This window comes from Myotis yumanensis, unplaced genomic scaffold (assembly GCF_028538775.1).
Source record: "Myotis yumanensis isolate MYYU_CA2020_CCGP unplaced genomic scaffold, mMyoYum1.0.hap1 SCAF_6, whole genome shotgun sequence".
NCBI lineage: Eukaryota > Metazoa > Chordata > Mammalia > Chiroptera > Vespertilionidae > Myotis > Myotis yumanensis.
The window spans coordinates 46330099-46356624 of NW_027223757.1; the positions used below are offsets into that span (position 1 = coordinate 46330099).

The 26526-nt window shown below is 39.2% G+C and overlaps 1 protein-coding gene across 6 annotated transcripts in view; it reads right to left on the reverse strand.

Annotated features, from left to right (window-relative positions):
- Window positions 1–26526, reverse strand: part of KLHL32 (kelch like family member 32) — a 179751-nt gene that overhangs the window by 107503 nt on the left and 45722 nt on the right. For 4 of the 6 annotated variants that reach the window (XM_070418052.1, XM_070418050.1, XM_070418051.1 and 1 more), the window contains 2 exons: window positions 23408–23588; window positions 481–588 (listed from right to left, as the gene is read on the reverse strand). In XM_070418052.1, coding sequence (XP_070274153.1) covers window positions 481–588; window positions 23408–23578 — 279 coding nt within the window. In that variant the 5' untranslated portion in view covers window positions 23579–23588. The remainder of the gene's footprint in view (window positions 1–480; window positions 589–23407; window positions 23589–26526) is intronic. The other 2 variants (XM_070418055.1, XM_070418054.1) reach the window with 1 other exon arrangement.

Genomic DNA, 26526 nt, shown 5'->3' on the forward strand with positions numbered 1-26526 from the left:
TTTTGCCTTTTAAACCATCACATTCTAATCTTGACACCTTGACTCTGAGATATTTGAGGACAGGGTGCCAAGATGCTAGACATAGCCTTTTGAGGCTTTACGTTTTTTTTGTGTTTTTTTTTTTTTGGTCTTGCTTTTAAGTCAATAAAGCCAAGATTGAGTCACTGAGCTTCAGTGATAGCAATGAGAATTCAAGTTATCTTGCAAACTCCCGTATAATAGTCCTTTAGGATATTTTAAAGTTATACCAACAAACCACTGAGCTAAGATGAAAATATTATGTTCCCTGGGTCCTATTTAAAATCATACTGCTTTACTTACCTTTCCATCATGTAGCTATAAAATTAAAGATGTGAAAATTTTTTTAAACATCAAGATGCATAACAAGAAAAATAATGAGATCTCATTCCTCAAGGAGAATCTCCTCTAATTAGCTACAGTTAACATGTTCAGCCTCTTAGATGACATTTTGTACCATACCTGTCCTGTGTATGCGAACTCCAGAGCCTGCTTTAAGCCTAGGCTGGTCACACCATGCAAATTCACCTCGTCAGCTCCACTTTCCACCATACAAAGACTGAACATTGCCTGAGGCGGGAAAAAGGAAGAGACAGAGAGTTATGGGACTTAAAAAACAAGGGAACAAGACAAACTCTAAGAGAGACTAGGAAAGAAAAAAGTTTTATAGGTTAAAGACTGATATTGGCTTCTGCAATGCTTTGACAAAGCTTCGCTGACACAAGCCACCGCAAATCACTGTCTCAGCAGGTACAGTAATACACAAAGAACACCCCACACGCAGACTCTCATTTACTCCCACAGCCCTTCTCTGGGGTGACTGTGTTTACCAGGGGTGGGCAAACTTTTTGACTCGAGGGCCACAATGGGTTCTTAAACTGGACCGGAGGGCTGGAACAAAAGCATGGATGAAGTGTTTGTGTGAACTAATATAAATTCAAAGTAAACATCATTACATAAAAGGGTACAGTCTTTTTTTTTTTTTTAGTTTTATTCATTTCAAACGGGCGGATTCGGCCCGTGGGCCGTAGTTTGCCCACGGCTGGTTTAGACTCACTCACTGAACTCATTCTCTGGATCCTGGGATCTCATGAAATGTGCAGCACTCCTAAACATACTTGTCAACAGGACATGGAAAGCACACCCTTGTCTTCAACTGTTCTTCCTTTATTCCCCATCTCAATGACATAGCTCATTCCTCTCTTCTGCTACATTATCACACCCTCTATTCCAGTGGTTCTCAAAATGTGGCTCCTGGGCTGCCAACATCAGTACAGCCCAGGAAATTGTTACAGATTCTTGGGACTGAGGGAGAGGGGTTGGGGGAGGGGACGGGAAGGGGGGCGTCCCAGGACCTGCTGAATCAGAAACTCAGAGTCGGTCCAGCAATCTGTGTTGTAAGGGTCATCCAGGTGACTCTGATGCTCACTTGATTTTGAGAATCACTGTCAAAGTTATTCAGTGAGAGTCAATATGCCCCTAAACTAACTCTCCAAATGGCCAACTTACTGAAACATCAGTTCTTCCACTGAATGACCAATATGTCAAACGGAAACTTGGAAATTAAAAAAATAAAAACTTGTCATATTAAACAAATGCATAGGTTTGCCTTGCCCCCCACAAAAGCCTTTAACAAGTTTGACTTTACAGGTATAAAGAGAATATTCAATTTTATGCTACTGATGATGAAATACACTACTCTGTGTAGTGAAGATTTAACCTTACCCAATGAGAAGTCTGCCTTTGCCCTGGATTTCTGGGGCGTGATCTCTAGGCCCTTGGATTATCCTGCCTGTCTGGGGCTTTGACCACTGAGTCTAGGGAACATGATTTATGATGGGTTTGGGGCCACACCATATCAGTTCTGACCTCAGCAGAATTGGAGATTAAAGGTATGAACTGGAGGTCCCAGGAGAGGCTAGAGATGAAAGGCCAGACACATAGGCAGCTTGCAGTTGAGCTCCAGTAAAAACTCGGATGCCACAAGCACGGGCAAGCTTCCTTGGTTGGCAGTCTCCTGTGCACACTGCCGCACAGCATGGCCAGAGGAGGTAACACGGCCCCACAGGAGGCGGATGGCCAGAAGCACCATATTTGGTCCCCTTCTGCCCTCTGCCCTATGTGCCTTTTGCCTTGGCTGGTTCTAATTTGCGTCCTTTCCCTGTAATAAGCCAAATCCACGAGTATAAAAACTTGCAGTGAGTTCTGTGACTGTCCAGCGAATTATTGAACATGAAAGTAGTTTTAGGAATCCCCTCAAACTTGTCATTGGTGTCTGAATGAGAGAAGTCTTGTACTGTACCTTCAGGTTTTATAATTTGGCTCATTCACAAAAGTAAAACAAATATACAACAATGCATGGTTCTATGTAGTAAGAGTTCAGCTCCCCTTAAATCTTTTTAATTTTAAAAATGTCATATTTTGTTCTAAGTATTAATATGTACCTTTAGCAATTTTTAATTTTGATAAATTTATTTTGATTTTCATAATTCTATACATTTTAAATTAAGAATATATTTAACTTTCAGAAATTTACTTTATCATAAGTAAAATCTAACCTTTAAAATTTAACCTTCTAAATTGATCCTCTAAAATCTGTTAAAGGCTAATGGTCAATGTGGTAAATTTGGGAACCTGGTTAGTTAGTGACTTGATCTGGCTTCCCACTGGTGTCACCAGCAGTTAAGGCACTGTATGGCAGGTTAAGAAGACTGGATTTGAAGTCACATGATCCTTGGTTTGTGTTTAAAGCAAATTTGTAACAAAACAATTTTGGGTTTGATCACTGGTAAGTGAGAATGATAAACATGTAACCTGACTCAGTTTTCTTATCTAAAAAATGGAACTAATGAACTTGTTTGAAGATTATATGACAGTATATATGTAAAGTATTCAGTACATGATATATGGCCTGATAACAGGCAAGCGCTTGATGAAATTTATATTTTGTGATAATAAAATAGAATAAAGTTTCTTTTATACATTCTCTAGTTAAAATGATCGGTACATTAGAAGTACCAGTTTCTGGGGTTTCTTGGAAATCAAGTGTGGGCTATACATAAAAAATGCTAATAGGAAATTGACTTTAATGTTAAACGGATTATGCTTATGCATTTCTAGAAGATCTAAAATCTTAAAATTAAAAAGTACAGGTCACAATAAAAAAAAACTATTTCAATTTGTGTAATTCTGAATTTGCTTCAGACTTCTTATAGCCACTTAAAAAAATGAAAGAAATTTCAGTTGTTTTCAATGTCTTTTTTTTTTTTTAAATATATTTTATTGATTTTTTACAGAGAGGAAAGGAGAGGGATAGAGAGTTAGAAACATCGATGAGAGAGAAACATCGAACAGCTGCCTCCTGCACATCTCCTACTGGGGATGTGCCCGCAACCCAGGCACATGCCCTTGACCGGGATCGAACCCGGGACCTTTCAGTCCACAGGCCGACGCTCTATCCACTGAGCCAAACCGGTTTCGGCTCAATGTCTTTTTTTTATTATTAAATTTAGTGTTTCAGGTTTTAATATTCCCCACACGAATTTCTTTTTTCAGATTTTTCTATGTCAGTTGAAATTGCACCTGATAGGGTGACCAGCTGCTCTCCATCAACCCCATATGCAGAGCAAGACAGAAATGACTCAGGCTGCAGAACAATTATCTGGGTTAATGAAATGGAAAACAGTTCCTGAGAGCAGAAGTTAAATAACAGAACAAGCTGCCAAGGGAGTTTTTTGAATTTGCTTTCGTAGGTGTCTTTCAATAGCAACCAGGGCAATTGGCATAGAACAGAGGGTTGTGAGCTACTGAACGTGAAGCCTGGCCTGGTAGAGTTGGGGCAAGTAAACAACCCCTTAAATAATGTGCATATATATTTGAATATGTTTGCATTAGCAATAAAGGAACACCAAATTGGTCACTGGGACTTTATTATAGGGTATGACTGTCGAGGAAGGAAGAGGCTATTAATTTTAGTCCATTTACACAGTATTATTTGGACCATTACAATGGACATGTTACCCATCTATTTCTAACAAGTGCCTTTTGAAAACTTTTTTTTAATGTTCAGGATTGTGCAGGAAGACACATCTGATTCGACTCCTAGTTCTACAACCAGGCAATTTACCTTGAACATGTGACCTTGGCTAATTCGTTAACTTCTCTAAACCTCAGATCCCTTATTTGTAAAATGAGGATAATACCAACCTCACAGGGTTGCTTTAAGGTTTGGGTACAGTCATGCATAATAGATGCTTAATAAATAGAAACTGCTATTCTAATCCACACTGATTGTCCTACTCTACTCCCCCATGCATCCTTTTGATCCCCATTGGACTAAGAGTTAAGAAACAGCCCTCTCCTCTCCCCTCTGCCAAAATCTATTCCTTTCAAATACTCTCCTAATGACAATCCTACTCAAAATTCCTACGATTGGCTGCGGCACTTCACTTTCACCCCATATTCCTTACCCTACTTTAAGGACAGACCCCATCATAAAAACCATCACCGTATTTCTATAACCACGTAATTTCCATTCTGGTATCATATCATAGAGTTTTAGAAATTTAATGTTACAAACTTAACGCACCATAATTTTTAAAAATTAGAAAATTAGTTAATTTTTTAAAAAGGTAACTATTAAATCAAGATCAATGTCTTGAGTTTAACAAACTTACAAGGAACCTCAATTAGGAAAAGGCTCACAGGATATCATCAAAGTAAGAAAGAACCTGGCCATCTGACAGAGTGAAACACCAGCTGACTAGGCTGCCCGAGCTTGTGAAACAATGTCTGGAGACCTGCCCGAGCCCATGGGGAAGGTCAAAGCCTCTTTGGTAGCAAAAGAGGTGAGGAGACCAAGGATGCTATCTTATAGTTTTAGCATTGATCTCCTTGAAAAGGTAAACTTAGCTTCATGAAAGTGAGTTCCACGCCTTCCTTATTCACTATGGAGATCCTAGATTCTAGCAAATACAGGTGAATGAATTGATGAACAAATGGACAAATTCTTCAAAAATTCATCTGTGCATGATGCCCAGCTGCTCTACACTGCTATAAACAAAAATAATTTGACATAAGAAAGAATTTTCATGATGTAAGATGTTTTACAACGTGGAATATAAAACATAGCTAAAGTTAAAGAGTATCTACCATAAGCCAAATACAAATATGTTCAAAGATAAGACATTTTGGAAAAATTAAGAACATATGGTAATGTCCTCTATTAAGCCACATTCTTCCAAAGCATGGGATAAGGTTCTGCCTACAAATATGAAAGCATTGCACAGGTTCCTCCTTGGTTCACACTGTATTGTCTTTGGGAAAGCCTTGGCCGGGTTGAGATTTACAATTTTGTCACAGCTCACTCTTGGCTGATAATGTGCTGCCACCTCCACAAATCTTCCTAATTGAAAACCCAGTTTGTGAGACCACAATCCACTTTAAGTGCCTACTACCTCAGAGAGAGTTATGGATTTGTAGTGTGTCATTTCTCCTATATTTCACACAGAAGTGACACAAATTGAGTGCTAACATCACAGCCCATGAATTAAGTTCCCCTGGGTCACGTTAGTTGTCGTGCAGTCACAAGATGAGCTATGACCAATTTTAGGTTGGTACTTTATGCCACGAAACTGACCAATGAAAAGTCTACATCTTCAAAGATAATTAGAATGACAGCTGATAAGACTTTTTTAAGCACTTGAAGTTGGTGAAATACGTTCTTTTTAGTAACCTATGCGTAGCTTTGGAATTAACACTAGACATGGGCAAGAGGTACTGTGAATTCCCAAGTTACAAGGAACCCAACTGATTTTACAGGTGAAATAACTGGATTGTTTTGAGCACATGCAACCCTTATCTTTTATGAGAGAGTTAAATAACAGTAAACAAGAATGTTTATGGAAGTTATTGAAAAAAAGTAACTTGCATTGATTGCAGCAGATCTAGCCTGATCCTCCTCCTCCTTTATACGCCCAGTGTTATACAATTAGCAATGTTTACAATGGCCATGAGGCATTACAGAGACTGGAGCTAACTTCTGAATCAACAAGATTACATTTTGCTCAATTTAGTGTTAATGGTGATTATCCTTTATTGAATTCTGGTTATACGTCACATATAGAATTGGTCGTAAATCCCAGTTAATGAGACTGTTCAATTAACCACAATAACCCATTCACTAGCATTTAGTTGAGAAGGGTCCTGACCACAGTTGAACTGGATCATTTACCTTCATGATCTCCCAAATGCAAAAGCAATCCAATCCGTTTGGGGAGCTTAATGGTCTGAAAGACTGGGGTGGAGGGTTTTTTCTCCCTTATATATCTTTTATAGCTGTTTTAATTCTTCCTCAAATAGTATAGTAGTCCTCTCAGAGAATAAAATATCAAGACAAACGAAAGCAGTAAGATTATATTACTGTAATTATAATTAGACAGCAAAAATTAATACTGCTAAAATACCAGTTTCCCCTCACCTTAACCATATAAAGAAAAAAACTATTATATACTACAAACTATAAAACATATTGGTTTTCCCAACAGCTTCAAACATGTAGCTTGTTTATTTAAAAAAATCTAGTTATATTTCACAGCTTTGCTCTTGGCACGGTTGCTTCTTAAATTAACTACATGGTGATAATGAGCCCTTCAAAAGCAGCATGATTATGGTTTTCCTATTTCTCTTTAGGAATGTGGCCATACCTCAATCACTAGGGTCTTCTGGGAGAGAATGGAGTGGAAAAAGACACAAATCAAGTTGTTGTTTTCTTAGCTAAAGATATGGTAAGTGTGTAGGCCAAAACCTGTTGCCCATCATGAAGTCAGGCTATTCACAAATGGTATTTATCCTTGTTACTTGTTACATACTCTGGAAAATAGCATTCACACATCTGCCTTTAGCCTTGGGTCCCCCTCTCTGATCCCTTGGCTTCCACTCATTCCTCTGGTGCTCCTGTTACCTTCTAGCTTATGGTTGTATCCCTTGGGTATGGGATTTCAATATTTTGCTACCCACCATGTAAAGAAGTCCATTCTTTTATCTTTAAATATTTTAAACATAGTTAGGGATGGTACTATTACTCTTCCTTACTGAATATATTCGATAAGCCATTTTTATTATTGATTTTAGAGAGAGGAAGAGAGAGAGAGAGAAACATGGATGTGAGAGGGAAACATCGATTGGTTGCCTCCCATGATTTCAAGAATAAGGTCTTTGAAGGAGTAAATCCATCACACCTTCCTTTTCCCAATTACTGTATTTGGTTTGACTTTCCCTGGTCCATCTCTTTTTTTATAGTTTCCTGAAGAGGAATTTTGTATGGCCAACTCAGAGCTGCTATTGTCACAAATCCCTCATACCCATTCTAATGGAATTCAGAAGGCAGAAGCTTTTAAGTAGTTTCGATTTGCCACAAAGAATGACAAGGCCGTCCCTTGCCTGCCCCTCAAAGGCTGGCAGTGACTGCCTGCAGCCCTCCTGAGAGCTGTGAGGCCATATTCAGGCTCAAGTGAGAGTGGTCAGAATCTAGTTATGGGTATAACAACAGATGTGCCAGCCCTGCATCATAAAGTATGCATACGGACAAGCACAAGACATGCCGTGTCTGTCCTAGAATCCATGGTGCCATCACAGAAAATCTGTTAACCCTTTTCTATAGAGGACTTTTTGGAAGAATGATGAAGATAATTATTGTTTTACTCTTTAAAACCCAATGTAAGTTAACAATCACTCTTAAAATTTTAACCCCAATCAAATTTCAGTAGTTACTCTTTATTTTTAAAGTCCTCTCTTAATATCTTTTTCTTCAACATACTAACATAAATAAGGTGTGTAAGATTACACTTGATCTTAGCCAAAAGGCCGAGAAGCGATGGTGTGTAAGATTATACATATAGGCTCCCAGTCCAGCTGTGGAATCTCTCTTCAATCTTTCATTTTAGTCATCACTTTGGTTTAACAGTTGCAAGCCAGGCAACATGCGCTGGAGTCACTCTCCCAATACTAGGCAAACACACAGATGAGGGCAAGCGCCCCTGCTAACACGGTTTCTTCTAATTCCATTAGTTACTAAGCAACCACTTCACTGGAACCTTCCTGATCCGGGCAGAACAGGCCAGTTTAGTATGAAGTGTTCAGTTTGTCCCATATGTTACTCCTTTTGCAAACATGTTTGTCCACGCACACTACACGAAAAGTCTCCACATTGTACAAAATTGGGGGGGAAAGAGTTTAAGAATAATCCATGAGAGTTCAAATATCTTTCAAAAGTAACTAGATGAAGAACTTCTTTTAAGCCCATGAAGTTGTTTATACACATATATAATTTTTAAAGTGATAAGAACGATTTGACATGAAAATCTCAAGTCACTTTAGAATCACATGTCTCTAAATAAGAAGAATAACTGGTAATCCAATCTTTCAGGAATCCAGGCATGCAAGGCCCAAATCCAATCAACATCAGATGGGCTAATTAAAAGCAATTGCTTCAACAAGCAGCTGGGTCATTCCACAGTGTGGACTATTCATTTTGAACCAGTTTTTATAAAAATGATATACAGAAACAAGGCATATCTATAGACCTCAATAATTCTCTACACCAATTCATCAGAGTCACATGATCAGCTGTCTTTCCCTTCTTTTATAAAACATCTGTCTTTGCTCAATACTCCATTTCTAAACGTTTAAAATTTTCATCAGCTTTATTATCCTTCAAACATGTGCTCTTGTTCCTTCAGAGGAAGCTATGGTTGACTGTATCACTGCAATTAAATAAGCATGAGTAAAATTGTGATTTTAAATAGAACAGTGTAAAAGTTATCATTTCAAAGGCATAAAAAGATGTGGCAGAAAATGTGAAATAATCTTTCAACACACACTTGAAACAAATACATATGAAGAGCTTAGCACAATGACTGCATAGAGTAATGATAAAAAGTCAGCTATTATTATTACTTTATAAATATTTTTCTAGATTTATAGTATTTATAGTCAGTAAAAGTGAATCCATATAAATGAAAGAATAAAATGCAGACCAGAGTTCCCCATTCTCCACTCACTACAATGAACACAGTGCATTATCAGCACACTAATGAAAATAACAGTCATCTGACCTGAAATGTTAATGATTTCCCTGGCATTGATGCAAATAATTTAAAAAGGGAATGTGACATTGATTATTTAGAGGCTCTCAGCTTTCCATTTAAAAAGGAAATAACATTTGACCACTACCACTATTAACTGCCACTTTACCTTGCATTGACAAAGGGAATCCAATTTTTTAAAATATATTTTTATTGATTTAAGAGAAGAAGGGAGAGGGAGAGGGAGATAGAAACATCAATGAGAGAAAATCATTGACCAGCTGCCCTGACCTGGAATGGAACTGTGACCTCCTAGTTCATAGGTCAACACCCAACCACTGAGCTACGTCGGCTGGGCAAGGGAATTATATTTTTAATGAACGTGTTCCATTAAAAGAAAATTATGAAGCCTGGTTAATTAAAAAAAAAAAAAACCCACACAGTGCTCACAAGGTCCTATCCCACAGAACATCTCAAATCAACCTTCTCTTATTTATCCCACCATGGCAGTTTCTATAACAGGCAGATGTATAGCTGTTCATCATCAGCCAGGCAATTAATGCTTATCAAACATCCACGGGGTGTGAGGCTCTATAACAGACTGTCTATAAAACATCAGATTGACTGCTTAATTTGGCTTTGCTGAATGTCAAGGCCATCATTAATGGTGCTATTTTTTTCTGGCTAAATTTAAAAGCTATTTCATTAGGCCTCTTCTTGGTAGATATTAACTAAATAATTAATCATCGGATATAAGTTGTAGAATGCCAACATCTACTCATAGACAACAGATGATTATTACTTAGGGAAGAAATTGAGCCCATTTTCAACTGTGGGCAATTTTTGTCAGTTTCCACAGTTTCTTGGAACTATATTTGTTTGTAGGTGTTTGTTTGTTTTTAAGTCAGAATTGCCTTAAGAAAAGAAAAGTCTATTGCAGCATTTTAGGTTCTCCTAAACCAGATTCTGGAATTTTCACAGTTACAAGTTGAGGGGAAAAGACAATACTCTATCTCATTAGGTCCCCAACCAATTAGTCAAGGACTCCAAAACCTGTGAGTAGCCAGGTGTCCACTTTTCCCTGGTTCCTAATTCCCTAGTGGCTTCAGGTGACTAGGGAATTAGATCCCATGGAAAACTGGGCCAGCTGGATCCGGGAAAACAGCCACATGTCTGTTAGGTGACAAGTCTTTTGGATTCAGCACTTAGATCTCTTTTCCAACAGTACACATCCACTAGGACTCTAAGAAGTTCTATGTTGGGGAATTGGTATAATCATTACTCTCCTGGTTTCTGACTCACTCAGCATCAGCAAGGCCATATTCTCACGTTTGGGAAGAAAACAGATAAAATGTGCCCCAATGTCTCTGAGTCTCTTTTGCTCCCAACCCTGACACCATCTATTAACAGAGGGATCTGTATGGATAAATTTTTAAAAATTTGATTTTAACGAAAGTCACTTTTACTTGAGAAACAGGTAAAACTGACTGTTTTTATATTTACAACTGTATCTCTGGGCCCAGACATTCTTGTCACTGCTGAACAAACAAGATCCACAATCCCAGAGGAGAATGATGGCCTATGACTCCACAAGCTTTAAAAAAACAAAATAGTAGCCCTACCATTTGCAACAGCATGGATGGAACTGGAGAGCATTATGCTAAGTGAAATAAGCCAGTCAATGAAGGAAAAATACCACATGATCTCACCCATTTATGGATAATAAAGACCATAATAAACTTTTGAACAAAAATAGATACAGAGGCAGAGCTGCCTCGAACAGACTGTCGAACTACAGCGGGAAGGCCGGGGAGGGTTGGGGGACAGGAGCGGGGGGTAAGAGATCAACCGAAGGACTTGTATGCATGCATATAAGCATAACCAATGGACATAAGACACTGGGGGGTAGGGGAGGCTGGGGGATTGTCAAGGGCGGGGAAAAAAAGGGAGACATATGTAATACTCTTTGTAATACTTTAAGCAATTAAAAAAAAAAAATAGTAGCCCTAATCGGTTTGGCTCAGTGGATAGAGCGTCAGCCTTCGGACTCCAGGGTCCCAGGTTCGATTCCGGTCAAGGGCATGTACCTTGGTTGTGGGCACATCCCCAGTAAGAGGTGTGCAGGAGGCAGCTGATCAATGTTTCTAACTCTCTTTCCCTCTCTCTTCCTCTCTGTAAAAAATCGATAAAATATATTTTTAAAAAATAGTAGCTTTTTGTTTTTAGTTTCATAATACATAAATATTGTCTTCTTTAAAAATTAGGTTATTATAAAATAAAATTAAAGTCTTACTTTGTAAGAAAGTAGGATTTGAGCAAAGACCCGAAGAGGGCAAGGGAGCAAGTCATGTAGCCATCTAGGAGAAGAGTAATGCAGGTAGAGGAAACAGTTGTGCAAAGGTCTTGCGGTAAGAGCATGCAGGCATGTCTGAGGAACAGCAAGGAGGCCAGCGTGATTGGAGTGGAAGGGGGGGGGGGGGGGCTGCTGATGAGGTAGAATCATGTAAACTAAGACGTTGATTTTACGTGAAAGTGGAAATCATCAGAGGGTGTTGAGCCAAAGTGTCATAATCTGACTTTTGCTGTCAATAAGATCACTAGGGCTACAGTTTTGAAATAAACTTCAAGGGCTCAAGGACTGAAGTAAGAAGATGAAGTAGCAAGTAGGATACTGCAAAACTCCAGGCAAGAAGTAACAATAGCTTGCACCATGGTGGTAATAATAGAAGTGGTTGGAGTCTGAATATATTTTGAAAGTAGAGCCACGGGACTTTCTGGCAGTTTTGATGTCAAAAATTACTCAGCAGTTTGGGGGCCTACATTAATTAGAGCTGTGTTAACTAAAATAGAGACTACTGTGCAACAAGCAGGTTTATGGGAGGGAATTGGGAGTTTCATTTGTGGTGCCTCTTAAACATCCAAGTAGAGATAATAAGCAGATATTTGGATATACAAATTCTGGATTTTAGGGGAGGGTGCAGTCTGAAGATATAAATTTAGAAGTTATCTGTGATGATTCATTTTATTTGTCAACTGAACTGGGTCCGGGGTACCCAGATATTTCGTCAAACACTATTCTGTGTATATCCGTTGAAGGAGTTTCTGTATGAGATTAACATTTGCATCAACAGACTGAATAAAGGAGATTGCACCTCCCTAATGTGGGTGGGCCTCATATAATCAGTTGAAGGACTGACTAGAACAAAAGGCTGAATAAGAGAGTCTCTGTGTTCAAACTGGCTTTTTCCTACCTTAGACACAAACTGAAATACTGGCTCTTCCTGGGTGTCAAGCCTGTTGTTACCTTTACAACAATCCTGGATTGTAAATGATAGGGGAAGCAATGGTGTGGCCAGTAGATCCTAAAAAAGTAACAGTGAAGACAATTTGGGGTGTCTTGAGAGCTTGTAGCATGTTAAACGATTAAAATTTATATCTCTAAAGTACAACTATAGGAAAAATTAATTTCAAAATAAAATCAACACTGGAATCTAGAATACAAACAAAATTGGCAAAAGCTATCCTTGCTGAGCTGCCTAAAACAATGGTGCTTCCTGACAGAATTTTAGTTTACAAAACAAAACTCTACTCTCCTTTCCTTGAAAAATAAAAATCATCGCCAAGATTATAGGCCTTCTATTTAGCATTTAGTATGTCCCAGAACAGCCGTGGGCAAACTACGGCCCGCGGGCCGGATCCGGCCCGTTTGAAATGAATAAAACTAAAAAAAAAAAAAAAAGACCGTACCCTTTTATGTACTGATGTTTACTTTGAATTTGTATTAGTTCACACAAACACTCCATCCATGCTTTTGTTCCGGCCCTCCGGTCCAGTTTAAGTTTGCCCATCCCTGTTCCAGAATCTTGTTTTACACCTGACATTTATCTCATTTAATTTCCACATCAATGTTATATGACAATTATATCTCTAAAAAGCAGGATAAAAATGAAAATGGAAATATCTACACTGTTATTATCTATATCAGTGCTCCTCGAATCAGGCTGTCTTCACACTCTTATCCATCGGAGACAAGGTATGGAATCCCTGCCAGAACACAAATGGACTCACTACATGCTTCCCTGAGAGAGGCTTCCTGTGAAAAAAAAAAAAAAAAAAAAAAGCCAGTTGAACTAATAACGTTTCACGATATGTCTGACTTGCATTCAGTAGTTCATCTGTGTGGACCGTTAACAAGCATTTCACAGACTGGCATTGGTCCACAGGATATATGTAGCACTGATCAATGTCTTTACATACCATCCCTTAGATTTGGGCTTTCTTTCCCACTTTCCACTGAAACCAAATTCCTAAAGAACAGTGAATTCTGTTGCACCCTCCCTGATCTTCTACAGAATATGTCAACCTCTTGAAATCCTTTTCTTTTCTGGCTTTGATTAAAATGCACATGCTGGTGTTGCTCAGTAGTTGGGCATCGACCCATGAACCAGGAGTTCATGGTTCAATTCCCGGTCAGGGCGCATGCCTGGGTTTCAGGCTCCATCCCCAGTAGGGGGCATGCAGGAAGCAGCCACTCAAATGATTTTCTCCCAACATTGATGTTTCTGTATCTCTCGCTCTCCCTTCCTCTCTCTGAAATCAATAAAAAATATTTTTTAAAAATGTACATGCTGGTTATCTTTATACATCTTTGACTTTCCCTTTTGTTGTCACCTTGGCCATCTTATCACTCCCTTTCTGTCACCTGAGTGAAGGCATCCTTTAGGTTCTTATCACAGAAATTGTTTCCTGCTCTCTCTTTCCCCTCCTGATGGGCAATCTCGTATATGCCCAAGGTTTCAACCTTCGCCTCTAGTGCACAAGCGGCCTGGGTGATGTTTTTTGTACCCTTTTGCAACATCCAGCACAAACTTTTTTGCACATAGTGGATGCTCAGTAAAAGTCTATAGGATTGAGAAAGTAGTGAGCTATGTACACCATTTGGCACTATTACCAGCCATGGAATTAATTTCTTCCTACTGCATAAAGAAGTAATAAAGAAGCACATTGATTTGTGAAGTAGCAGTAGCTACTGATTGAAAATAGTAAATAAAATTAAATGTTAAATATTAAGAAAATAAAAATGAAAGTGTTTAAACATGTTTAAAATAACAAATATTAGATGTAAGTTATTTTATATTTGCATAGAGTAAAATAACTTATCATCAGAAAAATAATATAGCAGGGATAAAATTGTTTTAAGATTTTTAACTTCTATTGTCATAAGTTCTTTGTTTCAAAATGTAATATATGTAAATAAAAATACATAAGTACAACCAGCAAATCAATTATTTTCTTGATGATGTTGCTACCAAAACGCAAACAAAAAAGGAGACACACATTTCAAAAGCATCGTACATCTGAACCACTTTCTAGTTTTCTTCTTAATTTGCCTGTTAGTCTTCTTAAACTTCCTAAGCTTTTCTTGTCCTCCCTCCCCTTGGAGTCTTCACCACACCCTTAAAGCTCATAAAGGCGCATTCTCTAGACATACTCTTTAATTCCTACAGACCTTGCTCTATTTTTTAATTATTTATATAAACAGATTTTATTATATTGAATGTTAAAACAAGTATTCATTTGATGGAAAACGATCAATTTACCATATAACGTATAACTCAAATGTAACATCAGAATGATACTGTGATCCCCCATGATTAACGCATGAGATACAGATGTTAGGGAAAGGAAAGGACACAACAGTGTGCAAATAGGCAAGAATTAGCAATGCTGCTGTTTCAGCATAAACACCCAATAGCCACAGAACTCAGTAGTGTTTGCTTGGCCTCCAGCAAGTAATTAATCACAGGACAGGCCAGTGTAAGATCCACTATGAAAAATATCGAACATCCTGACACTTAATTTTAGTGATATTCACGCATCAACAACTGCAGAAAAATGCTTTGCTATGTAGGACAGTGGTAGATAGTTATATCTTTACAATAGCACCCAAAAGATAAACCAAAAATAATGTGGATGCTACGGACTATGTCCCACCCATTCTCCCGCCCCAAACCAGACCTCACACACTTCCTCTTCTCTCCAGCCATCTGCTTCTGGCTTAGGTCAGGGCTTCATCAGTTCTCACTTAACTGCTTTACATGCTCCTAGTGTGAATTATTTACCTGTGGGCCTCCTTTTCTTTACTTTAAAAATAGGTAGTAAGAACTTGGGGGTGATTTTGCTATTATTTTTATTCACATTTTTTTTCTGAAAAGGAGGTTAGTTGTAAGTTGCTCCCAGCTAAAATTTAATTTTTTTGTGGACTGTACTATTCAGACTGTGACAACATTCCCAGAGATCAAATGAGTGAATCCTAATTGCAGCACTAAGCCCATGAGTGCTTGAATGTGCCAGGAGAAAGCTGTGACAAGGGTGACTGGTAAGAGACAAAAACTATGGAAAGTCCTTTAAAATTCAGATAGCATTTGACGGTTTTGAAAGACATTTATTTTCATTCTTAATTTTAGTTTTTCATCTTTAGTGGGAGCATATTGGGGGCTCACAGAATTGATGGAGGCGGAGCAGCAGGCCAGAAGAAAGGCAGGAGGCTGCAGGCTTGGCGGCTAGAAGCAAAATAACTGTCAATGTTATGTTGCTGTTTATCCTTCATGTGATAAACACAGTATGTCTTATACGTATATGATTTCAGAGAATCAGAAATGTTAATGAAGAAGCTATAAAACCACTAAATAGGAGACAGCAGAAACCTAGCAAAGATCTCACTTATGTTTTAATGACAGCAGTGCTATCACCTTCCAGTCTTTACAGGAAACTTTCTCAGGAAACGAGACAAGCTAATTGTTAAACAGCCAGTACATATAATGGGTGTTCTTAGGGGGGAAATTCTGAGGAGGTTGTTGGTGAGGCCAGGCACTATAGTGGTGCTAAAGATGCAATGATGAGAAAAGACAAAAGGTATTGGCTGCACCCCTCAAGGAGAACTTGAAGTCCTCAAGCCTCCCCTGCTTGCTCCAGCAATGGCACAACTGTCTTCAAAATGCCTCACAGCTGCTCTTTTCCCAACACCCTCCAGACTTCAGGTCTATGATGCGTGTGAGCACCCCCTGCTCCCCTATTTCCCGATCCCCAAGCCAGGAACCCCACCCATTCTTAAGCCTTTCCTCTCCCTTGTCATTGTTACAAGGTCCTGTGGATGCTAGGGACTATGTCCCACCCATTCTCCCGCCCCAAACCAGACCTCACACACTTCCTCTTCTCTCCAGCCATCTGCTTCTGGCTTAGGTCAGGCCTTCATCAGTTCTCACTTAACTGCTTTACATGCTCCTAGTGTGAATTATTTACCTGTGGGCCTCTTTTTCTTTACTTTAAAAATGGATATAATAATAATAATGATGATAATAATAATACCTACCTTATAGGTGTCTTTAGAGGACAAAATGAGTTGATATACATAAAGCACTAGAGTAAGTGCCTATAGCACAGTAACTACCCACTTAATCGTAGTTATTGTTGTTATTATTGGTCGAGAATGCCAGAGAGAGGAAGAGGATAAAAACAAGGTTCAAGCCCCAAAACACAACCCCAAGCACCAATTACCCATTAGACTATTCTGTAGGTATTTGTTCACTTGTCTGTATCTCCTACCAAACAATGAATTCATTCTGTGTCTAGCAAATAGTTGGTATGTAACAAATGCTTATTGATTTTTTTAAAAATTCACTTCTAATTATATATTATGTACTCATTTAATAGCTTTTAAATCAATTTTGATCAAATAGTGACTAAAGAGTATGATTATAAAAATATTTTTTATCGTGGGCTTTACTATCTTCTCTCAAAACTAAAAATTATATAGGCAGAGCACACTGAGGCTCTAATGGAAAATGATGCTAAAATATTTAACTTTCCAAAATGTCATATTTGAATCACTTTACCATCACATATGCGAAGCTATGTTAGACAGTGAAGACATCTGCTTCCTTGGCCAGAAAGTGTAGGCGCTGGTGGAGGTTTAAGATGGAGATAGCAAATGTTGAACAACAGTCTCCAGGCAGCCTGCAGCCCAGAACTGCCCACGTGGGCGACCTGCAACTTTTGTGTCCACACAGGCAGAGGGGCTGCCATAGGGAAGAGGGTGAGAGGTTGACTAGCCCCCACCTCTCACACACACATATTCTTTTAGATCAGCGGTTCTCAACCTATGGGTCGCGACCCCTTTGGGGGTCGAACAACCCTTTCACAGGGGTCGCCTAAGACCATCGGAAAACACATATATAATTACATATTGTTTTTGTGATTAATCACTATGCTTTAATTATGTTCAATTTGTAACAATGAAATTGGGGGTCACCACAACATGAGGAACTGTATTAAAGGGTCGCGGCATTAGGAAGGTTGAGAACCACTGTTTTAGATCATAAGGCCCCTAATTTCTCCTGCTACCTCTGGTTCAATACGTCCTCATTCAATGTTTTTCAACAGTATGTTGATGAACTAGTCCTCAGTTAGTCACAGTCCCTTTCAGAGAAGTTACTGGTGAAAAGAGCTATGACATAAATTATTTCCTTTTAAAATTTTTTCCTAGTTTTATTGAGATGTAATTAACATATACCATTGTGTAAGTTTAAAGTGTACAATATGATGATTTGATACACGTATATGTTGCAAAATGATTGCCACAATAAGGTTGGTTAACACATCACCTCACCTTTTGTGTGTGTATGTGTGTGTGGGCAGGGCAGGGGGGCCTGCTGTGTGTGCACGTGTCTGCACGCATGCTCATGTGTGGGGTAAGAACTTATAAGATCTACTCTTTTAGCAACTTTCAAGCCTACAGTACAGTTTTGTTAACTATAGTCACCCTGCTATAGATTAGCTCTCCAAGACTTACTCATTTTATAACTGGAAGTTTGTACCCTTTGTCAACATCTTTCCATTTCGCCCACTCCCAGCTCCTGGCAATTACCATTCTACACTAAATGAGGCCATGCAATATTTGTCTTTCTCTGTCTGGCTTACTTCACTTAGCATAATGTTCTCATCTTTCACCCATGTTGCTGCAAATAGCAGGATTTCCTGCTTTCTTATGGGTAAATAATATTCCATTATATATAAAAGCACATGCACACACACAACCACATATTCTTTATCCATTCATCCATGGACGGACACTTAGGCTGTTCCATGCTGTGGCTATCATGAATAACACTGCAATGAACATGGGTGTGCAAATATCTCTTTGAGTTTCTGATTTTATTTCTTTTGGATGCATATTCAGAAGTAGAATTGCTGGATCTTATATGGTAGTTCTACTTTTAATTTTTGAGAAACCTCCATATTCTTTCATTTCCATAGTGGCTGCATGAAGTTACATTCCCACCAACAAATAAAAGGGTTCTCTTTTCTCTGCATCCTTGTCAACATTTGTTATCACCTATATTTTTGATAATAGTCATTCTAATAGATGTGATGTGCTATCTCATTGTGATTTTGATTTGCATTTTCCTGATGATTAGTGACATTGGGAACCTTTTCATGTACCCGTTGGCCATCTGTATGTCTTCTTTGGAAAATGTCTATTCTGTTCCTCTGCTCATTTTTTAATTGGATTCTTTTGCTAATATTTTCTCCCATTCCATAGGTTGCATTTTAATTCCTTGAGGGAGACAAGCTAGTTTTAAGGTTTCAGAGGAAGGGGGACTTGCATATGAATTTAGGGCGATGGCAGAGGGTAAAGCCTTTGTGAAGGACTTCACACCTGCTGTGGGCTGTGGTACACCTTGGTAGATGCCCAGGGACTAAGAAAGGAATAGGAGTTCCAGGTGGAAGAAATAGTTATTAGCAAGGCTGAGAAGGGCAAAGGCCCTCAGGTGGAAAACAGTGTGTTTAGAGAACAGTCTGGCTGCAACATCAAATGAACAGGTGGGAGAACAAAGATGAGGATAATGATGATGGCACAGCATGAAGGCTCGCTCCAGGAGCCTGGCAGACTGGGAGTGAGGAGCTTTGGAAGACCTGAGCAGGGCAGCGAAAGTAATCACACAGTCGTCTGCACAATGGTTAGCAAAGGGGCAACCAAAGGAGGAGAAATGTCAGATGGCTACTAGGATGTCCTGCACAAGAAGGGAGGGGGTGTCAGATTCAGGAAATGAAAAGATGATAAAGGATGCAACCAAAAAGTTATTCTCACCCATCAAAAGGTAAATGAGTCTGTAATTAGGTGAGCCTAGGTATGAACTCTTTTCTTTTCCTACAAATAGGCAGAGCATGGCTAGAAATTGCAAGTTAGTGCAAGGAGTGAAACAGCTAGTGTTCACTGAAGGTCTTCTTTGTGTCAGATACAGCGCTTAGTGCATTACAATATATCACTTAAATCTCTATATCAAGCCATTCTGAGAGCTGTGCTTTATGATCATCTATTCACAAATGAAAAAAACGTAGGTTCACAGAAGTAAGATGACGTGTCTATTATCAAAGAATAGATAGTAAAGAGAGTGAATAACCCAATATTAATTAGAATAGCACCTACTATTTGTCAGGAATTGGGAAAAACTGGTGAACACAGTCCCTGCCGCTGCATTCAAACTCAGACCTGATTCACAAGCTCCTCCCTTCCTTCCTTCCACCACTGCTTTACATTCTTATTTAAAAAGTCTCTGGTCTGCTCAGTTATAGCATTTGGCAAATACCATGTTCAGCCCACACCACTAATATTAAACCTTATTTTAAAAATCATTATTACTTGGCCAAAGACTTTGTTTTCACTCTTCCTTTTAAAATGTTGATGATCACAAGAAGTCACAGTATTTTATGCTCAACTACTCATTACTCATATTTTAATCAAGAAAAGCTGATGCCAACTCTCAGATCAATGTATAGGAACTGTTTATGTAAAAACTGGGGCCTTCTCCTCACTTTTGCAAGCCCCACCTCTCCTGAATCAGAACCATTACTTCAGTTTCAAAATAATCTGCCAGATATCAGAATACAGAGTACAAAAATCTATTTACATCGAAGTACTTAATTAACCTGAACAGATCGCATAGAAGAAACCATCCATGAATAATTTGCATATTTCATATGCAGGATATTAAGAATTGAAATATACATAAATTCTATGACAATTAGAAAACATCATTCACTTAATAAATATTAATTGAGCACTTACTAAGCCTGAAGCAACATTATAAGGCTAGTGAAATATACAGAAAATCCTAAAACAGGATACCGCTTTCAGATATCTCAGTGTGGCAGTGCATAAGACACAGGAAAGACAAACATAATGTTAGTTAGGGCATGTGGTTGTTGGGAGACAGTCCTCCACGGGTCTCTTGCATTTATGCACGTATTGAGAGCGAGGCACTGACTGTCCTTTGTTCTGAACTCTCTTTTCAAAGATGTTTCTATAGCAAAGAGGCTTGAATGACAGAGTGGTTTTCCCTTTGGAGCAAAAGGCAGTCTTGCTTACAATCCTGGAAGATACCATTCTCTTTGCAGAGCAAAGGGTATGCATGCTTCCTGGCCAGTACAATAATGTCTTTCTCCAGAGTAAAGGACAGTCATACTTACTACCCATTATTTAAAAATTTTAATTTTTTATGGACTGTACTATTCAGACTGTGACAATTGTTCCAACTTTCTCTCAATTTATTGATCAGAACAATCAATACACAAGTCACTTAATTTTCATCTCACAAACAGGTGATGACATTGAAGGAACTGTGTATGAACCCAGTAGGCCATGTGGTTAAGTGGAGAAAGCACACTTGGTACTCAAGGAGACAGATGCTCTGGGGTGTGAAAATCAGCTCTTCTCCTTAATGTCTGGCAGTCCTTGGGCAGGATATTTACGCATATTGCACTTTAGCTTCCTTATCTGCAGAATGGGAACAATAAAGCTTTCTTCATAGGCATTATAACACAGGTATTATAAAAGAGGCCCTCTGTGTCTAACCTACCAGAGTATCAGGGGCATTGTGGTGGAAGAGATGAAGAACTGGGAGTAGCAACAAACACTATTAAATGCCAACAAGGAAAATGCTCTCTTGCACTCACATGCATGCACTGGCTCAATACACACATGCACAAATCAAACCATTTCCCAAAATTAAATTAAAAACCCAATCAGGAGAGACTTCAGAGGAGAACAGCTAAGCACCAAGACAGTTATATTATGGTACACAGGAAGACAGGACTCCTATTATATAATGTGCACATGTTATATATTACAATTCAAAATATGTTGTTTGAAACATCCTCTGATTACTGTAAACTTTCTGGAAGATTAATGCCCAACAATTTGAGAGTGTATAAAATATATCATTATACTAATGCAACTAAAGGTCACTTTTCAGATATTCTGCTTCATTGCTGCAGTCTATAATTAAATCCCCACTTTTTATTTTAGATAGACATTTTAAGTAATTATCTATTTATCCTCTACATTACTAGGTTTTACCACACTTAAAACACTTTTTCTAAAAGTCTTTCTTTTATGATTTGGCATCTTTGAAAATTCTCTTTAACTGCTGGTTCACAATTGAGTGCAGTTAATATGTCTCTTAATCATAAAAAACAAGATTATTGGAAATATACAAATCAAACCAACAAATTGCCCATGTGCCTAAGTTGGTTTCTATATCATTTTTGAGAATTTCATAAAGAAAATTTTAAAAATTCATGCATATATATATATATATATTCTCATTTATATAGATTGTACACTGTAATGTTTTGAATTATCAACTAAAATAGCATTGAAAAGAAAAATAAATAAGAATTAAATAATGTATATTCAGAAATTAATATTTAAAAACTAGAGGCCTAATGCATGAGATTCATGCACTCAGGGTGGGGGAGGGGAGTTCCCTCAGCCTGGCCTGCACCCTCTCACAGTTTGGGAGCCCTTGGGGGATGTCCGACTGGTGGCTTAGTCCTGAGGGGAGTGGGCCTAAGCCATCAGTCGGACATCCTTAGCACTGCCTAGGACACCGGCAATGCTCCCCCTGTTGGAGCACACTGACCACCACGGGGCAGCTCCTGTGCTGAGCGTCTGCCCCCTGGTGGCCAGTGCATGTCATAGCAGCCATTCGTTCTGCTTGTTCTGTTCGGTCGATTTGCATATTACACCCTTCTATTATATAGGATATTCTGGTTAATGATTATCAAGATTTTTTTCTTACATCCATATTTTAATTTTACTTAGAAACTATGAGACTTATTACTTAACCTCTGAGTTATCTAAAACTAGAGGCCTGGTGCACAAATTCATGCATGTGTGGGGACTGGCCAGTCCCACCCCCGATTGGGGTGGGGGGGCAAATCAGGGGCAGGGCTGGCCAGGGGGAGGGGCTGCAGGCAGTTGGCCAGCTGGCCCTGCCCCTGATTGGGGTGGGAAGGGTGATTGGGCAGTTGGTGGGCCATGGAAGGAGCCGATCGGGGGTGGGGCTGGCCAGGGGAGGGGCCGCAGGTGATTGGCAGGCCGTCCCTGCCCCCTGGTCGAATTCCCTGTCAAACTCCTAGTCAAAGGGACAATTTGCATATTAGCCTTTTATTATATAGGACTACTTAACTTCTAAGATTCAGTTTCCATATGAAAAATGTTGATTTTTATAGCACTTGTATGTGTTTGTAAAATGGGTTGTTAGGAGGATTAAATGAGATATGCATATAAAATCCTTTTTCCACCACCTGAATCACAGGAGTGCCTGAATCACCTGAAGTGCTAAATAGATGGCATTCAACTAGCTATAACCATACTGTACACATTCATCTTCAAAACAACAAGCATGTCACCATATCTCATTCGCCACTAGAACTCAAACTCCAGAGTCCTGCTAAACAAGACAACATGTCTTCTTCAGCCATTATGGTCACACATGTCAACCAAAAAGGTCCATGAGGCCAATTGCATTTCTGTTCCTGGAGCAAATATTGGAAAACACTAAGACTAGAACATGCATAAAAACAAAATCAGAAGCATTACATATCTTTAGGGACTTTGTTTATTTTATCAAATTGTTTTCAGATTCCCCTTCTGATCCTGAATCTAGAAACATCCTAACCCCAGCTCACACCCCCTATGATGAAGCACTACAATGCCACACTTTCTTAGGGTGGTCAAATGTTAAATGCCACTCAACTCAGACACAAAGGAGGGACATCCAGATATGCAGCCGAGGGAGGATCCCAATAGGACCCCATCTCATTCTGCCCAGGGGAGGCCCCCAACACTTACAACTCTGAGAACTATCATCTAATTAGCTGCTGGTTGTGTGACACTTCAGGAAATTTTATCATCCTCTGTTTAATTGACATCTGAAGAGAAACAAACAACCTGGACTTACCCGAAAGTAGTCGCTGCACGCCGCCAGGACGGCCTTGTGAGCATGGAATTTCTGTTCCTCCGCAATCAGGGTGACGTCGCAGAGCATGCCATCGCTCCTCTGCTGATTCAGTGCTGCCAGGACACTGTCATTGTGAGATTCCGAGTGGCAGAGCCTCTGGCCTGTCAGCATTTCTTGAATACTATGGAGAGCAATCCAGTCAGCATGCGTCCTCCACCAGCCCTGGCTGCCCCACGTGCCTCACTCCCTCAACACCCACGGGGAATGGGGGCTCCAGCGTACTAGAGTGGGATTTTGGACTCCCCGTTTTCTTCCTCTCCACCATGCTCTTGCTCCCCTTTCCTAGAATTCTCTTTCTTCACCCCCTCAGAGTTCTTTTTCTTTCCTACTCGTGCTTCTCTTTCTGAATCATGTCCGTGTGTGTCCACCTGTGTCTGTGCACTGACCCATGTCTGTGGGCCTGTGAGCCTCTGCTTCTAAGCCTCTGTCCTCAGTATCTGCACATCTCAGTGAAAGTGCATCCAAACTGTGCATGTCTGCAGGTGACCCTGTCCACTCCATGACCCCTCCCGAACTCTGCTTCTTTCTCAACTTTGCACCTCCTCTGTCCTCTGAGGACACACAAGCTCAGAGCAAGGTCACAGCCATGCACTGGTCGAGCACAGAATCTACTGGACCTGCCTGACTCACCAGAGGTCCAGGATGTCACTAAGTCCCCCACAGCACACAGTACTCCATCTATACTAATAAAAGGGTAATATGCTAATTAGAATGGACACCTTCCAGGCATCCATCTGGACATCCTTCCAGACAAAGCCACGGTGGTGGGGGCCAAGGCAGAGGTGGTTAGGGGTGATCAGGCAGGCAGGGGAGCAATTAGGGGCATCAGGCAGGCAAGCAGGCAGGCAGAGTGGTTAGGGGTGATCTGGCAGGCAGGCAGGTGAGTAGTTAGGAGCCAGTGGTCCCAGATTGTGAGAGGGTGCAGGCCGGGCTGCGAGACACCCCCCCCCCCCCACCCACACACACACACACACACGAATTTTGTGCACCGGGCCTCTAGTTAGTAAATAAAACAGAATGAAGCAAATGCCAGTAAGAGAAAACAGGGCTGCCAGTGACCATTCCATGCAAAAAGCAATTAACTCAACCACAGCTGCTTATTATTTAACTTGGGAAATTATGAACATGAAAGGAAATGCCATTATAAGTGAAAAACATTTAAGGCTGAAAGTAAAATATATCTACAATTTCAGCCACCAATGTCTCTATGTGATCATTGAACTAGATTTAGGAATGACTATACAATTTTATTTTCTCTTCTGTTTTTCGAAGTTGCTAAATTTATCCGTTGTGAAACTTTCCCCCTTCATTCCCTACCCCATTCTAAAATATTCTTCCCATATCCTTTCAAAACCCCTAGGTGAAACCCCTGATCTTCTTAAAATAATGTGTAAGTAATGCCATAAACACAAAATGCAAACGGCATTTGCAGGCAGCTATGAACAATTCCAGCTCAGATGTATGAAAATCTCCACAGCGCTCCAACCCTCAGAACTGGCACTGGACTAAGATAGGGGAGTGGCACCATTCACAAATTACCCCCAGAACAAGACCAAGGACCATCAACCCGTTTCAGGTCTGCACCCTCTTCATCAAGCTGAGGAAAGATACCACATGGATGATTGAGCATTGTCTCTCCTATCCTGACAACTCCTGCCTCCAGTCTCTCCCTCTGAGTGGGAAAGAGCCTCTCAGAGGACTTAGGGAGTAACCACTGGCCTATACTGCATGATTAATGTATTTGAGTGACTCTGCCCAGCCTGTGGTTCCAGTTGGCTGATAGATTACGATTCAGCACAAATCGCACCACCTGAAATGGAAGCCAATGCTTCCTGTGAAACGCCAGAGTGTAGCCAGTAAGCTGCATTGGGCATTTCTGACTGAGGAGCCTCCGAAATGTCAGAACCATTGAAAGAAAAAGAACTTGACAGGAGGTGATGATATAGGAAGTTCTCGTGGGAAGGTGGGAGGATTATTTTCAGTTGAAATGCAGCAGTGGGTTTTGAAATGGTTACTGTCATCAAATATTCATCTTCTAGTGGCTTTAGCTATCGGCAGACTTTTTATATCAGCAACTGAAAACTGCATTCAGAAGCATAAGTAACTTTTCAATACAAATTTCTATGCAAAGCCTAAAATGGAGGTTAATTAGCATGGCTCAATTAAAGAAATGAAGGAATACAATAGTAACAGAAATGTTGTATCATATAACTAAAGCTTTAAAATAGTTTTTGAAAAAATCTCTCCTAAATAAAAGAACATTTTGATATATTTTACAAATGCAAAGCTCTTACTATGTTCCATGAATTACTCCTAGTGATTTATAAGTATTAATTTACTTAACATTCATAACAATCCTATGAGGCAGATACTATCATTATCTCTGTTATACAGAAAAAGCTGAAGGTCTAAGATCAGGCATTTTGAGAACCTATCACCAACAACACAATAATGTAAATTCATCCTCCTGCTTACAAAACAAACAAAAAAAGACAAAACAAAAAATGTGATAATCTATAAAAAAGACATTAAGTATCTATGATTGCAAGGAAAGAACATCACAAGGTCCTTAGTAATTTTATATTTATATTATATATGGTTAATTGCAAAATCAAAGTTGCTTTTTAAAAATAATATACATGAACATATTCATGTGATAAGAAATTTTTGAAATCATGATTCAAAAAATTTATCTTTGCACTGTAAAGTTTTAGACTAGAGAATAGATTTTTTATAACATTAAAAATTTTATCTGAAACCCTCATAACTTTCCTCCCTTTTAATATCATCTTAAGTGCTTAATAAATGTATTTTGAAGTTTCATTTGTAGTGGAACAGAAGAATATATTAAAATAATTGCCTTAAAATGTTTCCTTACTCATTTTCCAAAGATAGTGCCACAATTTGTGTCCTTTTATTAAGACTGAGTCAGTATTTGAATTTCAGATATCAATTGACAGTGAATAAATCTTGCCAGGGAAAGAACAGCTGTAAACTGAAATTTGCCCAAGAATAAAGGGCTTAGCTCTGAAACAATTGTGATGCTGCACAATTTTGCA